We start from the raw sequence: 16214 nt of genomic DNA on the forward strand, positions 1-16214 counted from the left end.
ACTGTTCAGGAAGGACAGGCAGGGCAGAAAAGGTGGGGGAGTAGCACTGTATGTAAGGGAGCAGTATGACTGCTCAGAACTCCGGTACGAAACTGTGGAAAAACCTGAGTGTCTCTGGATAAAGTTTAGAAGTGTGTGCAACAAGAGTGATGTCATGGTGGGAGTCTGCTATAGACCACCGGACCAGGGGGATGAGGTGGATGAGGCTTTCTTCCGGCAACTCACGGAAGCTACTAGATCGCATGCCCTGATTCTCATGGGTGACTTTAATTTTCCTGATATCTGCTGGGAGAGCAATACAGCGGTGCATAGACAATCCAGGAAGTTTTTGGAAAGCGTAGGGGACAATTTCCTGGTGCAAGTGCTAGGGGAGCCAACTAGGGGGAGCGCTTTTCTTGACCTGCTGCTCACAAACCGGGTAGAATTAGTGGGGGAAGCAAAAGTGGATGGGAATCTGGGAGGCAGTGACCATGAGTTGGTGGAGTTCAGGATCCTGACGCAGGGAAGAAAGGTAAGCAGCAGGATACGGACCCTGGACTTCAGGAAAGCAGACTTTGACCCCCTCAGGGAACAGATGGCCAGGATCCCCTGGGGGACTAACATGAAAGGGAAGGGAGTCCAGGAGAGCTGGCTGTATTTCAAGGAATCCCTGTTGAGGTTACAGGGACAAACCATCCCGATGAGTCGAAAGAATAGTAAATATGGCAGGCGACCAGCTTGGCTTAATGGTGAAATCCTAGCGGATCTTAAACATAAAAAAGAAGCTTACAAGAAGTGGAAGGTTGGACATATGACCAGGGAAGAGTATAAAAATATTGCTCGGGCATGTAGGAAAGATATCAGGAGGGCCAAATCGCACCTGGAGCTGCAGCTAGCAAGAGATGTCAAGAGTAACAAGAAGGGTTTCTTCAGGTATGTTGGCAACAAGAAGAAAGCCAAGGAAAGTGTGGGCCCCTTACTGAATGAGGGAGGCAAGCTAGTGACAGAGGATGTGGAAAAAGCTAATGTACTCAATGCTTTTTTTGCCTCTGTTTTCACTAACAAGGTCAGCTCCCAGACTGCTGTGCTGGGCAACACAAAATGGGGAAGAGATGGCCAGCCCTCTGTAGAGATAGAGGTGGTTAGGGACTATTTAGAAAAGCTGGACGTGCACAAGTCCATGGGGCCGGACGAATTGCATCCGAGAGTGCTGAAGGAATTGGCGGCTGTGATTGCAGAGCCCTTGGCCATTATCTTTGAAAACTCGTGGCGAAGGGGGGAAGTCCCGGATGACTGGAAAAAGGCTAATGTAGTGCCCATCTTTAAAAAAGGGAAGAAGGAGGATCCTGGGAACTACAGGCCGGTCAGCCTCACCTCAGTCCCTGGAAAAATCATGGAGCAGGTCCTCAAAGAATCAATCCTGAAGCACTTAGAGGAGAGGAAAGTGATCAGGAACAGTCAGCATGGATTCACCAAGGGAAGGTCATGCCTGACTAATCTAATCGCCTTTTATGATGAGATTACTGGTTCTGTGGATGAAGGGAAAGCAGTGGATGTATTGTTTCTTGACTTTAGCAAAGCTTTTGACACGGTCTCCCACAGCATTCTTGTCAGCAAGTTAAGGAAGTATGGGCTGGATGAATGCACTATAAGGTGGGTAGAAAGCTGGCTAGATTGTCGGGCTCAACGGGTAGTGATCAATGGCTCCATGTCTAGTTGGCAGCCGGTGTCAAGTGGAGTGCCCCAGGGGTCGGTCCTGGGGCCCGTTTTGTTCAATATCTTCATAAATGATCTGGAGGATGGTGTGGATTGCACTCTCAGCAAATTTGCGGATGATACTAAACTGGGAGGAGTGGTAGATACGCTGGAGGGGAGGGATAGGATACAGAAGGACCTAGACAAATTGGAGGATTGGGCCAAAAGAAATCTAATGAGGTTCAATAAGGATAAATGCAGGGTCCTGCACTTAGGATGGAAGAATCCAATGCACCGCTACAGACTAGGGACCGAATGGCTCGGCAGCAGTTCTGCGGAAAAGGACCTAGGGGTGACAGTGGACCAGAAGCTGGATATGAGTCAGCAGTGTGCCCTTGTTGCCAAGAAGGCCAATGGCATTTTGGGTTGTATAAGTAGGGGCATAGCGAGCAGATCGAGGGACGTGATCGTTCCCCTCTATTCGACACTGGTGAGGCCTCATCTGGAGTACTGTGTCCAGTTTTGGGCCCCACACTACAGGAAGGATGTGGATAAATTGGAAAGAGTACAACGAAGGGCAACAAAAATGATTAGGGGTCTAGAGCACATGACTTATGAGGAGAGGCTGAGGGAGCTGGGATTGTTTAGTCTGCAGAAGAGAAGAATGAGGGGGGATTTGATAGCTGCTTTCAACTACCTGAAAGGGGGTTTCAAAGAGGATGGCTCTAGACTGTTCTCAATGGTAGCAGATGACAGAACGAGGAGTAATGGTCTCAAGTTGCAATGGGGGAGGTTTAGATTGGATATTAGGAAAAACTTTTTCACTAAGAGGGTGGTGAAACACTGGAATGCGTTACCTAGGGAGGTGGTAGAATCTCCTTCCTTAGAGGTTTTTAAGGTCAGGCTTGACAAAGCCCTGGCTGGGATGATTTAACTGGGACTTGGTCCTGCTTTGAGCAGGGGGTTGGACTAGATGACCTTCTGGGGTCCCTTCCAACCCTGATATTCTATGATTCTATGATTCTATGATGGCATATATCACATTGGTAGATGCGCAGGTGAACGAGCCTCTGATAGTGTGGCTGATGTGATTAGGCCCTATGATGGTATCCCCCGAATAGATATGTGGACAGAGTTGGCAACGGGCTTTGTTGCAAGGATAGGTTCCTGGGTTAGTGGTTCTGTTGTGTGGTGTGTGGTTGCTGGTGAGTATTTGCTTCAGATTGGGGGGCTGTCTGTAAGCAAGGACTGGTCTGTCTCCCAAGATCTGAGAGAGCGATGGCTCGTCCTTCAGGATAGGTTGTAGATCCTTGATGATGCGTTGGAGAGGTTTTAGTTGGGGGCTGAAGGTGATGGCTAGTGGCGTTCTGTTGTTTTCTTTGTTGGGCCTGTCCTGTAGTAGGTGACTTCTGGGTACTCTTCTGGCTCTGTCAATCTGTTTCTTCACTTCAGCAGGTGGGTATTGTAGTTGTAGGAATGCATGATAGAGATCTTGTAGGTGTTTGTCTCTGTCTGAGGGGTTGGAGCAAATGCGGTTATATCGTAGCGCTTGGCTGTAGACAATGGATCGAGTGGTATGATCTGGATGAAAGCTAGAGGCATGTAGGTAGGAATAGCGGTCAGTAGGTTTCCGATATAGGGTGGTGTTTATGTGACCATCGCTTATTAGCACCGTAGTGTCCAGGAAGTGGATCTCTTGTGTGGACTGGTCCAGGCTGAGGTTGATGGTGGGATGGAAATTGTTGAAATCATGGTGGAATTCCTCAAGAGCTTCTTTTCCATGGGTCCAGATGATGAAGATGTCATCAATGTAGCGCAAGTAGAGTAGGGGCATTAGGGGACGAGAGCTATCCTTGCAACAAAGCCCGTTGCCAACTCTGTCCACATATCTATTCAGGGGATACCATCATAGGGCCTAATCACATCAGCCACACTATCAGAGGCTCGTTCACCTGCGCATCTACCAGTGTGATATATGCCATCATGTGCCAGCAATGCCCCTCTGCCATGTACATTGGCCAAACTGGACAGTCTCTACGTAAAAGAATGAATGGACACAAATCAGACGTCAAGAATTATAACATTCAAAAACCAGTTGGAGAACACTTCAATCTCTCTGGTCACTCGATCACAGACCTAAGAGTGGCTATACTTCAACAAAAAACCTTCAAAAACAGACTCCAACGAGAGACTGCTGAATTGGAATTAATTTGCAAACTGGATACAATTAATTTAGGCTTGAATAGAGACTGGGAATGGATGAGTCATTACACAAAGTAAAACTATTTCCCCATGGTATTTCTCCCTCCCACCCCACTCCCCACTGTTCCTCTGATATTCTTAAAAAGAAAAGGAGTACTTGTGGCACCTTAGAGACTAACAAATTTATTAGAGCATAAGCTTTCGTGAGCTACAGCTCACTTCATCGGATGCATTTGGTGGAAAAAACAGAGGAGAGATTTATATACACACACACAGAGAACATGAAACAATGGGTTTATCATACACACTGTAAGGAGAAAGAAAAGGAGTACTTGTGGCACCTTAGAGACTAACAAATTTATTAGAGCATAAGCTTTCGTGAGCTACAGCTCACTTCATCGATGAAGTGAGCTGTAGCTCACGAAAGCTTATGCTCTAATAAATTTGTTAGTCTCTAAGGTGCCACAAGTACTCCTTTTCTTTTTGCGAATACAGACTAACAGGGCTGCTACTCTGAAACTGTAAGGAGAGTGATCACTTAAGATAAGCCATCACCAACAGCAGGGGGGGGGGGAGGAGGAAAACCTTTCATGGTGACAAGCAGGTAGGCTAATTCCAGCAGTTAACAAGAACACCATACAAAGCAAAGCTGCAGCGATTAGCAAAAGATCTTCTAAAGCAGTTCCAAGTAAAGAATATCAGAGGAACAGTGGGGGGTGGGGTGGGAGGGAGAAATACCATGGGGAAATAGTTTTACTTTGTGTATTGTATGGTGTTCTTGTTAACTGCTGGAATTAGCCTACCTGCTTGTCACCATGAAAGGTTTTCCTCCTTCCCCCCCCTGCTGTTGGTGATGGCTTATCTTAAGTGATCACTCTCCTTACAGTGTGTATGATAAACCCATTGTTTCATGTTCTCTGTGTGTGTATATAAATCTCTCCTCTGTTTTTTCCACCAAATGCATCCGATGAAGTGAGCTGTAGCTCACGAAAGCTTATGCTCTAATAAATTTGTTAGTCTCTAAGGTGCCACAAGTACTCCTTTTCTTTTAGCTATCTGAGAAACTCTAACTTGGCTGATAACATCAGTGACATTCAAGAGCTTAAAAAATACCATTCACAGTGCATGTGCTGAAACTATAGAATATTCCACTTAGCAGCACCACGATTGGTTTGATGAAAACAACAAGGAAATCCTAGTATTAATTCAACAGAAAAGAACTGCATTCTGTAACTGGCAAAATGATTCCTCTAACAAACGATAACATGAGGCCTACCACTTGCTCAAAGTCAAAGTCCAAAGGAGGTTATGTGACATCAAAAATAAGTGGTGGCAAGAGAAGGCCTCTGAGATCCAGGGTTTCGTAGATCAGGATGACAAGAGAAGCTTCTTTCAAGCAACAAAAGCTACGTATGGGCCAAGCTCCAAAGGCCCAACCCCCTTAAGTTCCCAGGATGGCTCCACCCTCCTCAAGAACAATGTGGCCACTAAACAACGCTGGAAGGAGCGCTTTGAGAGGCTACTAAACCGTGAATCCACGGTCTCTAAAGACACCATCAAGACTATTCCACAAGGCTCAGCAATGGAACACCTTGCTGAGCCCCCCATCTTCTAAGGAAGTCTGTGTGCTATCACCCAGACAAAAAAAACCCCACAAGACCTCAGGCCCAGATAACATCCCAACTGAGGTTTTTAAAGCTGGTGCAACAATCTCCAGCACAAACTTTGCCAACTCCTTGACAAAATCTTGACCTGTGAAGAAATTCCACCTGACTTTAAGAAGGCCAACATTGTTACAATATTTAAGAAAAGGGACAAATCTTTGTGCGGGAACTACAGAGGTATTGCCCTACTTTCCATCACAGGGAAGATCCTTGCCCGGATCCTACTAAACTGCCTCCTCCCCCTTGCCGAGGAACTCCTCCCTGAATCACATTGTGGATTCAGGCCATCCTGAGGCACAACTGACATGATCTTCGTGGCACAACAGATTCAGGAGAAGTGCAGAGAGCAACACCAGGAACTGTTCATAGCATTCATTGATCTAACCAAAGCCTTTGACTCTATCAATCGTGATGCCCTATGGAAGGTGTTGTGTAGGTTTGGCTGGCCACAGATATTCATTTCCATCATCAGACTACTCCATGATGGGATTACTGCCACCATTCTGTGCAACAGCTCAGAGACCGAACCATTCATCATTCACACTGGTGTCAAGCAGAGCTGTGTCATTGCTCCAACACTCTTCTCCGCTTACCTTGCTGTGATCCTAACTCTCATCCATGACCACATTCCTGATGGAATCAGGATTGAGTATCGTATGGATGATCAACTCCTCAATCTTCGACGTCTCCAAACAAAATCTAAGATCACAAGAATTGACATCACTGACTTCAGTATGAAGATGACTGCGTCATTCTCTCACACACACACACACACACACACACACACACACAGGCCAACATGCAAAGTACCCTAAACCTTTTTGCAGATGCCTATCACAGCCTGGGTCACTCTCTCAACATCAGGAAAAGCAAGGTATTCTATCAGCCCTCACCTGCACAAACTATTCTTCATACTTTACAAATCACCATCAGTGGAGAAACCCTGGAAAATGTGGACCATTTTCCTTACCTTGGCAGCCACGTCCCCTAAACAGTCAGCATTAACACAGAAATTGAATATAGGAGCCGCTGTGCCAGCACATCCTTTGGAAGACTACTCAAACAAATCTTCAATGACAGGGGTCTGCAAACTGGCACCAAGATCTTGGTTTACAAGAGAGTTGTCATCCCCACCTTTCTCTATGAGTGAGAGACCTGGGTAACCTAACGACAACATCTCAAGCGGCTGGAGTTGTTCCAGTAGTGCTGCCTCAAGAGGATTCTCAGGATCAGCTGGAAAGACTGACGTAGTAACATAAGGGTTCTCTCTGCAGCCAACATCAGCAGTACAGAAGCGCAGGCCATGAAACACCACCAACTCCACCGAGCTGGCCACTTTGTACGTATGCCTGACGCTCACCTCCGGAAGCAAGTACTCGTCTCTCAGTTAAAATCAGGGAAGAAGGGCAGCGGAAGCATTTCAAAGACATACTGAAAGTACATCTTAAAAAGGGAGACATCAACCCAACAAACTGGGAGAACACGGTGGCGTCACACCATACACCAAGCCACAGCTCACTTTGAGGAGAACAGATTGCTCATGAGACAGAGAACATAAGAATGGTCATACTGGGTCAGACCAAAGGTCCATCAAGCCCAGTATCCTGTCCTCTGACAGTGGCCAATGCCAGGTGCCTCAAAGGAAATGAGCAGACAGGTTATCATCAAGTGATCCAGCCCGTCACCCAATCCCAGCTTCCAGCAAACAGAGGCTAGGGACAAAGGAGGAAAGAAAGGACACAACAGGAGGAAAGAAAGGACACAAAAGTCCAGCCAGCAACTCTGTCTCCTCCAAGATTATATCTGTCACTTCTGTGGGAAAATTTGCAGGGCACAAATTGGGCTTCTCAACCACTTAAAAAGCCACCAATGAACCCCCTTGGCAGACATCATCCTTGCATCAAGGGATAGCCAAAGATGAGATCTCACCCAGTGCACTAAATGCCCCAGTAACAACTATGTCAATGAAACTAGACAATCACTACACCCTCAAATAAACTCTCACAGAAAAATCATAAAAGACAAAACCACCCAGTCACCTGTGGGTGAACACTTTTCACAAAACGATCACTCTATAGCTGACCGCTCAGTTCTCCTTCTCCAAGGAACCCTGCACAATGCCTTTAAAACACGAGCCTAGGAGCTTAAATTCATAACTCAGCTAGACATTAAAAATCATGGACTAATAGAGTGAGACACTGGATTTATATCTTATTACAACAATCTGTAACCCACTAATGCACACCCCCCAAACTGCCTTCCCCCCACCCTTCCTTTCCCCCTATGATTGGAGGGGAGTTAACAGGCCACTTCACCTTGAATGGTCTCTTGAAATATGTGTTAACTACTTGCGCTAAACAATCTGTTCCACCTTGTATTTAGCTCCGATATATTCCATTTCCCAGGCCTCAAGAAGAGCTTTGTGTTGGTCTCTCTCATCAATAGAATTTGGACCATTTAAAGATATTACCTCACCCACCTTGACTCTCTAATATCCCGGGACCAAAATGGTTATCACTACATACAAACTCTTAAACAAACATTTGCAACAGAAAAAGAGATAAAGCTAACTGTTTGTAATGTCAACTAGCTTAATGGAAAATTGTGGTAAGTGGGAATAAGATTCTCTATGTATTAAGGGTGGAATTTTTAAGTGCTTACATGATTTAGATTTACAAGTCCCATTGACATTCAACAGAGCTTGTGCTCTTAAGTCACTTAGGAAGTCCAACCCTAAATGTTTGAATGTTGATTCCATGCAAGTGTGCCCATTTAATACCAGTGGCCAATTTCTGATTTGGGGTTAATTGTAAAAGAGTTTTCCCTGCTCCAAACAGCTCTTTGGACCCAATCCTGCATTTCTTATGTAGGCAAAGCTCCCCAGTAATTTCAATTAGGAAGTGCAGTGCTGGGATCCAAGAGTCAACTGAGGCCTGTAGTACAAGTGGGTTTTCAATTTTCCACGAGGAATGATACAACTACCCTCCATCTTATTTTCATTTACTGTAAATGAATGATGTTGAGGCTTATGCTTTATGGCCCCAATCCTGCAAACACTTACATGAGAATAGTCCCATTGACAATGAGACTGCTGAAGTAAATGAAGTTAGGCATGTGTTTAAATGTTGGAAGGACCAGAGCCCAAGCAAGCTAGGAGTTACGAGAAGTCAGGTAATCACGTGTCTAAAAGCTTTAAATAAATCTAAGAGACCATATTCTCTTACTGTGTTCCAAGATTTATAATCAGATAGTGATGCTGCACTCAGTAGCTAAGTGATGGGCACTAAAAACAACCAGGCATGTAGTATTAAGCTTTAAAACGAGCCTAACTTAATTCTTTAGCAATAATAACCTTTAGCAATGGGTGAAAAGCAGCATTCTGTTTAATTATTTGATTTTCAGCTATTTAATGCAAAAAAAGATAGGTCATGTGAAAGAAAGACAATAAGTAGGCTGGACTACATGGTACTATAAGAAAAATGACAGGTTTCAGAGTAGCAGCCGTGTTAGTCTGTATTCGCAAAAAGAAAAGGAGGACTTGTAGCACCTTGGAGACTAAAATTTATTAGAGCATAAGCTTTCGTGAGCTACAGCTCACTTCATCGGATGCATCCGATGAAATGAGCTGTAGCTCACGAAAGCTTATGCTCAAATAAATTTGTTCGTTTCTAAGGTGCCACAAATACTCCTCTTCTTTATAAGAAGAGCATTACTATATTAATTAGAATTAACATAAGAAGATTTAAGTAAGTTGAGAAAATTATGATGCAACTACAGAACAAATGCAGCTGCTGCTTCTAGTACTTATTATGAGGTTTTACACTTTTGTATAAAACACATGCAGTGTCAGATTCTTCCGCCCCACTGTTGTGCCAAATGAGTAAGTGATAAACTTCTCCTCAAGCGTTCTCTCTTATGCTCACCATTTGGGAGAGGCTTGCTCTTATAGATATAATATGCCGCACACTCAGTTACTTAGACCAACAACCCCCGTTTTTCCCCCAAAAGCTGGAAGCACTTCTCACTCTCTGTTTCAAAATTAAAATTTTTAAAAGTTAAAAAGGCTGATCGACATCATTATGTGAGTGTTACCAAGGCTGGCATCAGAAAACCCGATGCTGCTTTCCTCTTAATTGGATGTGGCACCAAAAATATCAGCTAAGTGCCAATTATATAACCAACCTCTATCAAAGATATTTAAATATTCTAAGCCTGCAGAAAAATGTGCAAAAGCCTTATTAAACATCACAACACTGCCTTGCACATTTCCTCTTCTACAAAGAAACAAAAAGAGGGGAAGTTTATTCTTCAGAAAGCATTGCTCCCATGTTGTCCCTTCATATGGATTTCTGTTGGATACTAGATAAAAGGCTATTTGAACTTTTGTCAGTTTTACACCTTCCCCAGTTACTCGCAAATACATCAGCTTTTAGAAAAATGGTGTGGTACAATCAAGTGCTGGTCCATGACCGGGGCTCCCTTAGGCACCATCACAACACAAATAATCATACAGGGTTAAAAGCACCTTCCATGCACGCTAGTCATTTAGCTTGAAGTGATCTCCCAACCCAGCTGGGGAAACCCCCTTTGCCTAGAAGCCCAAGGCAAGAAGTAGCACCATCTGAGTAATAAAAGGGTCAGGTTTCCTGCCCATTGGATGAGAACAGGGGAGGATGGGTGCAGGATCTGAGCAACAGCAAACTGAGCTGTCAGTTAGAGGGGAGGGTGACCAGGAGGGCTGAGTGGTAGTGAACCAAAGAATTTAATGGTAAGGGGAGTAGGGGCTGAGCAGAGCATAACTACTGAGCTGCCAGTCAGAGGGGCCACGAATGGGCCTCGTTGGTGCAAACTATACACAATGCTTTGGGAGAAGGTGATAGCATCCTGGAAAGAACCTCTGCTGGGCCTCAGTTTGAATATGTTTTTTAGTGCACTGATCAGGGGTTTATGGTGAGTGGAGAACCAAGAGATGTGGTTTAGGCTTTTCAGTTACACTCAGGTAGTTCAAACGCAAGCAAATGTTTAATATTTCAGCCAAGTTGAAATAGGCTACATAGCAACTTCTAGAGCCATGCAAGTTTAGCAGCAGAAGCATTGGCCAGGCAGTCTTTGATTTGATTTTAAGAGGGAGAATAAAGTTTGCACGCTAAAGGTCACCGTCAGAAAGTGGCTATCATTTTCATGTCAGAAAATAAAAATCTTGTGTACTTTGCAGAAAGCATGAAAAGCTTGGTCATCAGGACACTCTGCTTGTAAGTGGGTGTAAGACCATTAGAATTAGCTTCCTAAACATACACAACCACTCTGCTGCTCATGTGAAATGTATGGAAGCAGGAAACGCATCACTTTGTCCCCAAGAAGCTCCCATTACCGATTGCTCCATAAAATGCTCCATGAGAAGATCTTAAACTTGCCTAGCTTGTTGAACACCGGTTATGGAGCTGTTAAACATGACTTCAGTTTGAGATTTTGAAATACATTGCAACTTGCAAGCCAAAGATGGCCTTACTCTTGGTGCAAACTATATTTAACATCCACAGGGAAATGCTTTACAAAGTCAAATACAGAGTCTTAGAAAAGTTTCTCAAAATACAATCAGAAAGCTAGGTTTTATTACCGTACTTGCTGTTGGATCCACTCACAGGTCTGTAGCTGAACCAAGAGTCTGCATACATCAGTTTTGTGTAGGATGGAAATCTTGTACTATCTTTGTCATATAGTACACTTGGAATCTGGGACAGCTGATGGTATCACACCGGAATAACATCAGCTTTAGCAGTAGCACAAATTGAGTAAGAAGAGCTCAAACCAAAATTCAGATTACATAGCAACGACTATGGTCTTTTCAAATGTTGTACAGGCCAAGTTTAGATAAGGTAATCATGCTGTGCATTGCACCAATCACATCTCTATAGTGTATCTCAACAAATGTTATCCCTTTCTTTAAGAGGGAGTTTGTTTTGGAATATGAACAAGAGTACTTGTGGCACCTTAGAGACTAACAAATTTATTTGAGCATAAGCTTTCGTGGGCCACAGCCCACTTCATCGGATGCATAGAATGGAACATATGGTAAGAAGACAGATATATACACATACAAAGAATGTGAATATGTTTTCCAATTTTGCTATTTAAAGTGGCAAATAATAATAAGTGTTTCAAGCTCTGGCTGATGACTTTGATGCTCCTATGAGCTACTTCAGAAACATCCACCATTTACACTCAGTTGGTCAAGCCCCAATAATGAAGACAGTGATAAATCATCATTTGGTTCACACCTATTATAAACATACTGCAGAAACTAAGTCAAGGCACTGATACAACCCAACTTACAGGAATTCTTAAGGACCCAAGTCATGGCAAATTTAAGAGCATACCTTTTTTGATCTTTTGTTGAGGTGTAGCACTATGATTAAGTGGGATCCAACAGGAACTCAAAAAAATTATCTGCCACACATTGCTTATTTACTTAATTTGAAAACTACCCAAATGAAGAAACAAGTAAGCCACACATTACACTTACCCAGCATGAAACAACTGTTTCCTACCCAGAAAGAGGTCAACACATTATTTTTGCAGGTTCCTGAGCAGCACAAACAATGGAAGCTTTCATTCTTTAGTTGCTTGAGAAAAGGATTTAATCATGAAGTGTAATGCCAGCAACTGAATGAACAAGTGGGCCACGTCATGCCTGGTATACAACATCAAAGGCACTACAGATGTGTAGTGTAATACAGGTTTTCCAAGAAAAGCCCAAAATTCTTAACTGCATGGATTTCTTCTGAATTTCCAAAGACTCTAACCAGCCGGAAGTGACTCAATACCCCTGAGGAAACAGAGTGGAAGTCTCAGAATTAGCCTCTTTCTCACTAGGTGGACACTACAGTTGTAGCTGACAACTCCTAGAGCAGGGGTGGCCAACCTGTGGCTTCGCCACATGCGGTTCCTTCAGAGGTTAATATGCAGCTCCTTACCGAGGCACTGATTCCGGGGCTGGAGCAATAGATGCTAACTTTCCAATTTCTGGGGGGTGCTCCCTGCTCACCCCCCTGCTCTGCCCCTCCCCAGACCCGTGCCCCTTCCCCTAAGCCTTGCATGCCCTTGCTCCTCCCCTCTCTCCCCCATAGCCTCCTGCGCAGGTGAAACAGCTGATTGTGGTGGGCCGGGGAAGGATGGAGTAGGCCACTGATTGGAGGGGGGCTGCTGGCAGGCGGAGGCATTGGGGAGCAAATGGGGGGGCCTGTAGACATATTACTGTGGCTCTTTGGCAATGTACATTTCAAATTCTGGTTCCTTCTCAGGCTCAGGTTGGCCACCCCTGTCCTAGAGACATGACAAGACTCCCATAGTATAAGCAATGTCTCCCACTAACAAAGGAATGCCTGAGTCTCATCTGTCTTCCTAAAGCAAAGAGACAAAAGAACAGGGCAACACATGGTACCATGTACAGGAAGGGGATTTAATAGAGGGAAGGAAAATATACATCAACGTTTTTGAAAGTACCTAGAAAAAGTACAAAGGCTCTGTGCTACCTGGTTCCTTATCTTATGTGCCAGTCCATATAGGACACAAACTAGAGTCTTATGTTCTGCAACCTCCATTAAAGACCAAGGATAATAAAAGAAGTGGAACTAATAGTTTTCAAGAAGCTGCAGCTAAACAAACTCTGTATGTGTCTCCAAAACGACTATAAAACTGTCCTGATGAGACTAACAATTGCAACCCTCCTTCCAACAATCTTCCAGTTCCACCTTTGAGGAAGAAAAACGAATGCCCTGACCAAAACTGACTTAAGTCATTTTGTAAGGTCTTCCTGAATTTACCTGCCAAGCCACTTATACAAACTCCACCACCTTAGTACCTAAACATCATTCCAGAGTGATTCAGCAAGCAGTGATTGCAAAGCCACTTTTAACTATCCCAGAAATAATTTCAGGTTAGAAAAACACCACATTATTATTAATACAGTAATATAGGCCTAGCAGGTGCAGTCATGGACCAGAACCCCATTGTGCTAGGTACTATACAAAGAGGCAGTTCCTATTCCAAAGGGCACACAATCTAAGCTTCCAGCTATATTGACTATATACTATTTTCTGTTGTGTTTTGCACTGCCCTGTAATGTTCCTGCTACTGATTTTAGGCTGATTTTTGTAGCTGAGACCCGTTATCCATTTGGTACAGAACACCTACAGCAATAAGTACACTTACAGCGCTGTACATTCGCATCACAATGAAACTCACAATGTGACAATATCATATCTCAGCATCATGAAGTAAATGTTTTTTCCCTGAAGGACAAAATCCACAGAGTGGTAACTCCCCCGCCCTCACAGGTCCCCCCCCCCGAGCTTCTCCAGCCCTCCCCCCATCCCCCTCCCTCACTGGTGTCCCCCCCGAGCTTCTCCAGCCCTCCCCCCCATCCCCCTCCCTCACGGGACCCCCCCCGAGCTTCTCCAGCCCTCCCCCCATCCCCCGCCCTCACGGGACCCCCCCCGAGCTTCTCCAGCCCTCCCCCCATCCCCCTCCCTCACTGGTGTCCCCCCCGAGCTTCTCCAGCCCTCCCCCCATCCCCCTCCCTCACTGGTGTCCCCCCCGAGCTTCTCCAGCCCTCCCCCCATCCCCTTCCTCACGGGACCCCCCCCCGAGCTTCTCCAGCCCTCCCCCATCCCCCTCCCTCAGGCCCCCCCGAGCTTCTCCAGCCCTCCCCCCATCCCCCTCCCTCACGGCCCCCCCCGAGCTTCTCCAGCCCTCCCCCCATCCCCCTCCCTCACGGGACCCCCCCCGAGCTTCTCCAGCCCTCCCCCCATCCCCCTCCCTCACGGGACCCCCCCCGAGCTTCTCCAGCCCTCCCCCCATCCCCCTCCCTCACGGGACCCCCCCTGACCTTCTCCAGCCCTCCCCCCCATCCCCCTCCCTCACGGGACCCCCCCCCCCGAGCTTCTCCAGCCCCCCCCCACCCCCTCCCTCACGGGACCCCGCGGTCCGGCCGGGTCACCTTGTGAGCCGCTGTCCGGCTCCGCAAGGCCTTGAGCCGCTCCCTCCGCCGCAGCGCCGCCTCCTGCAGCCGCCCCACGCCGGAGCCGGCAGCGGGAGCCGAGCCGGTGCCGGGATCGGGGCTGGGACCTGAGTTGGCAACGGGGGCCGCCATTTTCCCCAACGCCTGGCAGACCCCGCGCGGGGAGGGGAAAGGCCCGGCCAATCGAGCGGCCTCCGCGGGGCCAGGGGGAGCCCCGAGCGCATCGATCGGAGCCTGAGCGCTTCGGGAGGGAGGGATGGGCAGGAGGAGGGAGCAGGTGGGGGAGGGGAGCAGAGGGATGGGCAGGAGGAGGGAGCAGGTGGGGGAGGGGGAGCAGAGGGATGGGGCAGGAGGAGGAGCAGGTGGGGGAGGGGAGCAGAAGGGATGGGGCAGGAGGAGGGAGCAGGTGGGGGAGGGGAGGAAGGGATGGGGCAGGAGGAGGAGCAGGTGGGGGAGGGGAGCAGAGGGATGGGGCAGGAGGAAGGAGCAGGTGGGGGAGGGGAGCAGAGGGATGGGGCAGGAGGAGGGAGCAGGTGGGGGAGGGGAGCAGAGGGATGGGGAGGAGGAGGGAGCAGGGGGGGGAGGGGAGCAGAAGGGATGGGGCAGGAGGAGGGAGCAGGTGGGGGAGGGGAGCAGAGGGATGGGGCAGGAGGAGGAGCAGGTGGGGGAGGGGAGCAGAAGGGATGGGGCAGGAGGAGGGAGCAGGTGGGGAACAGGAGCAGAGGGATGGGGCAGGAGGAGGGAGCAGGTGGGGGAGGGGAGCAGAGGGATGGGGCAGGAGGAGGGAGCAGGTGGGGGAGGGAGCAGAGGGATGGGGGAGGATGGGAGCAGGTGGGGGAGGGGAGCAGAAGGGATGGGGCAGGAGGGGGAGCAGGTGGGGAGGGAGCAGACAAGGGATGGGGCAGGAGGAGGGAGCGGGGGGAGGGGAGCAGAGGGATGGGGCAGGAGGAGGGAGCAGGTGGGGGAGGGGAGCAGAGGGGGGGCAGGAGGAGGGAGCAGGTGGGGGAGGGGAGCAGAGGGATGGGGCAGGAGGAGGGAGCAGGTGGGGGAGGGAGCAGAAGGGGAGGGCAGGAGGAGGGAGCAGGTGGGGGAGGGGAGCAGAGGAGGGTGGGGCAGGAGGAAGGACGCAGGTGGGGGAGGGGAGCAGAAGGGATGGGGCAGGAGGAGGGGAGCAGGTGGGGAACAGGGAGCAGAGGGATGGGGCAGGAGGAGGGAGCAGGTGGGGGAGGGGGAGCAGAGGGATGGGGCAGGAGGAGGGAGCAGGTGGGGGAGGGGCGCAGAGGGATGGGGCAGGAGGAGGGAGCAGGTGGGGGAGGGGAGAGAAGGGATGGGGCAGGAGGAGGGAGCAGGTGGGGGAGGGGAGCAGAAGGGATGGGGCAGGAGGATGGGAGCAGGTGGGGGGAGGGGAGCAGAGGGATGGGGCCGGAGGAAGGAGCAGGTGGGGGAGGGGAGCAGAGGGATGGGCAGGAGGATGGGAGCAGGTGAGGGGAGGGGAGCAGTGAGGGGTAGCAGAGGGAGCAGCGGGAATGGGGCAGGAGGAGGGAGCAGGGGGGGGAGGGGAGCAGAAGGGATGGGGCAGGAGGAGGGAGCAGGTGGGGGGGATGGGGCAGGAGGAAGGAGCGCGTGGGGGAGGGAGCAGAAGGGATGGGGCAGGA

General features: G+C 48.2%; 1 protein-coding gene across 3 annotated transcripts in view; it reads right to left on the reverse strand.

Annotated features, from left to right (window-relative positions):
* The window catches only part of CCDC12 (coiled-coil domain containing 12), an 88917-nt gene extending 74159 nt beyond the window's left edge, over positions 1-14758 (reverse strand). The window contains exon 1 of one of the 3 annotated variants that reach the window (XM_038391893.2): positions 14539-14758. In XM_038391893.2, coding sequence (XP_038247821.1) covers positions 14539-14691 — 153 coding nt within the window. In that variant the 5' untranslated portion in view covers positions 14692-14758. The remainder of the gene's footprint in view (positions 1-14538) is intronic. The other 2 variants (XM_043509777.1, XM_043509778.1) reach the window with 2 other exon arrangements.
* Between the last annotated feature and the right edge of the window lie 1456 nt (positions 14759-16214).

The sequence above is a fragment of the Dermochelys coriacea genome, chromosome 2 (genome assembly GCF_009764565.3).
Source record: "Dermochelys coriacea isolate rDerCor1 chromosome 2, rDerCor1.pri.v4, whole genome shotgun sequence".
NCBI lineage: Eukaryota > Metazoa > Chordata > Testudines > Dermochelyidae > Dermochelys > Dermochelys coriacea.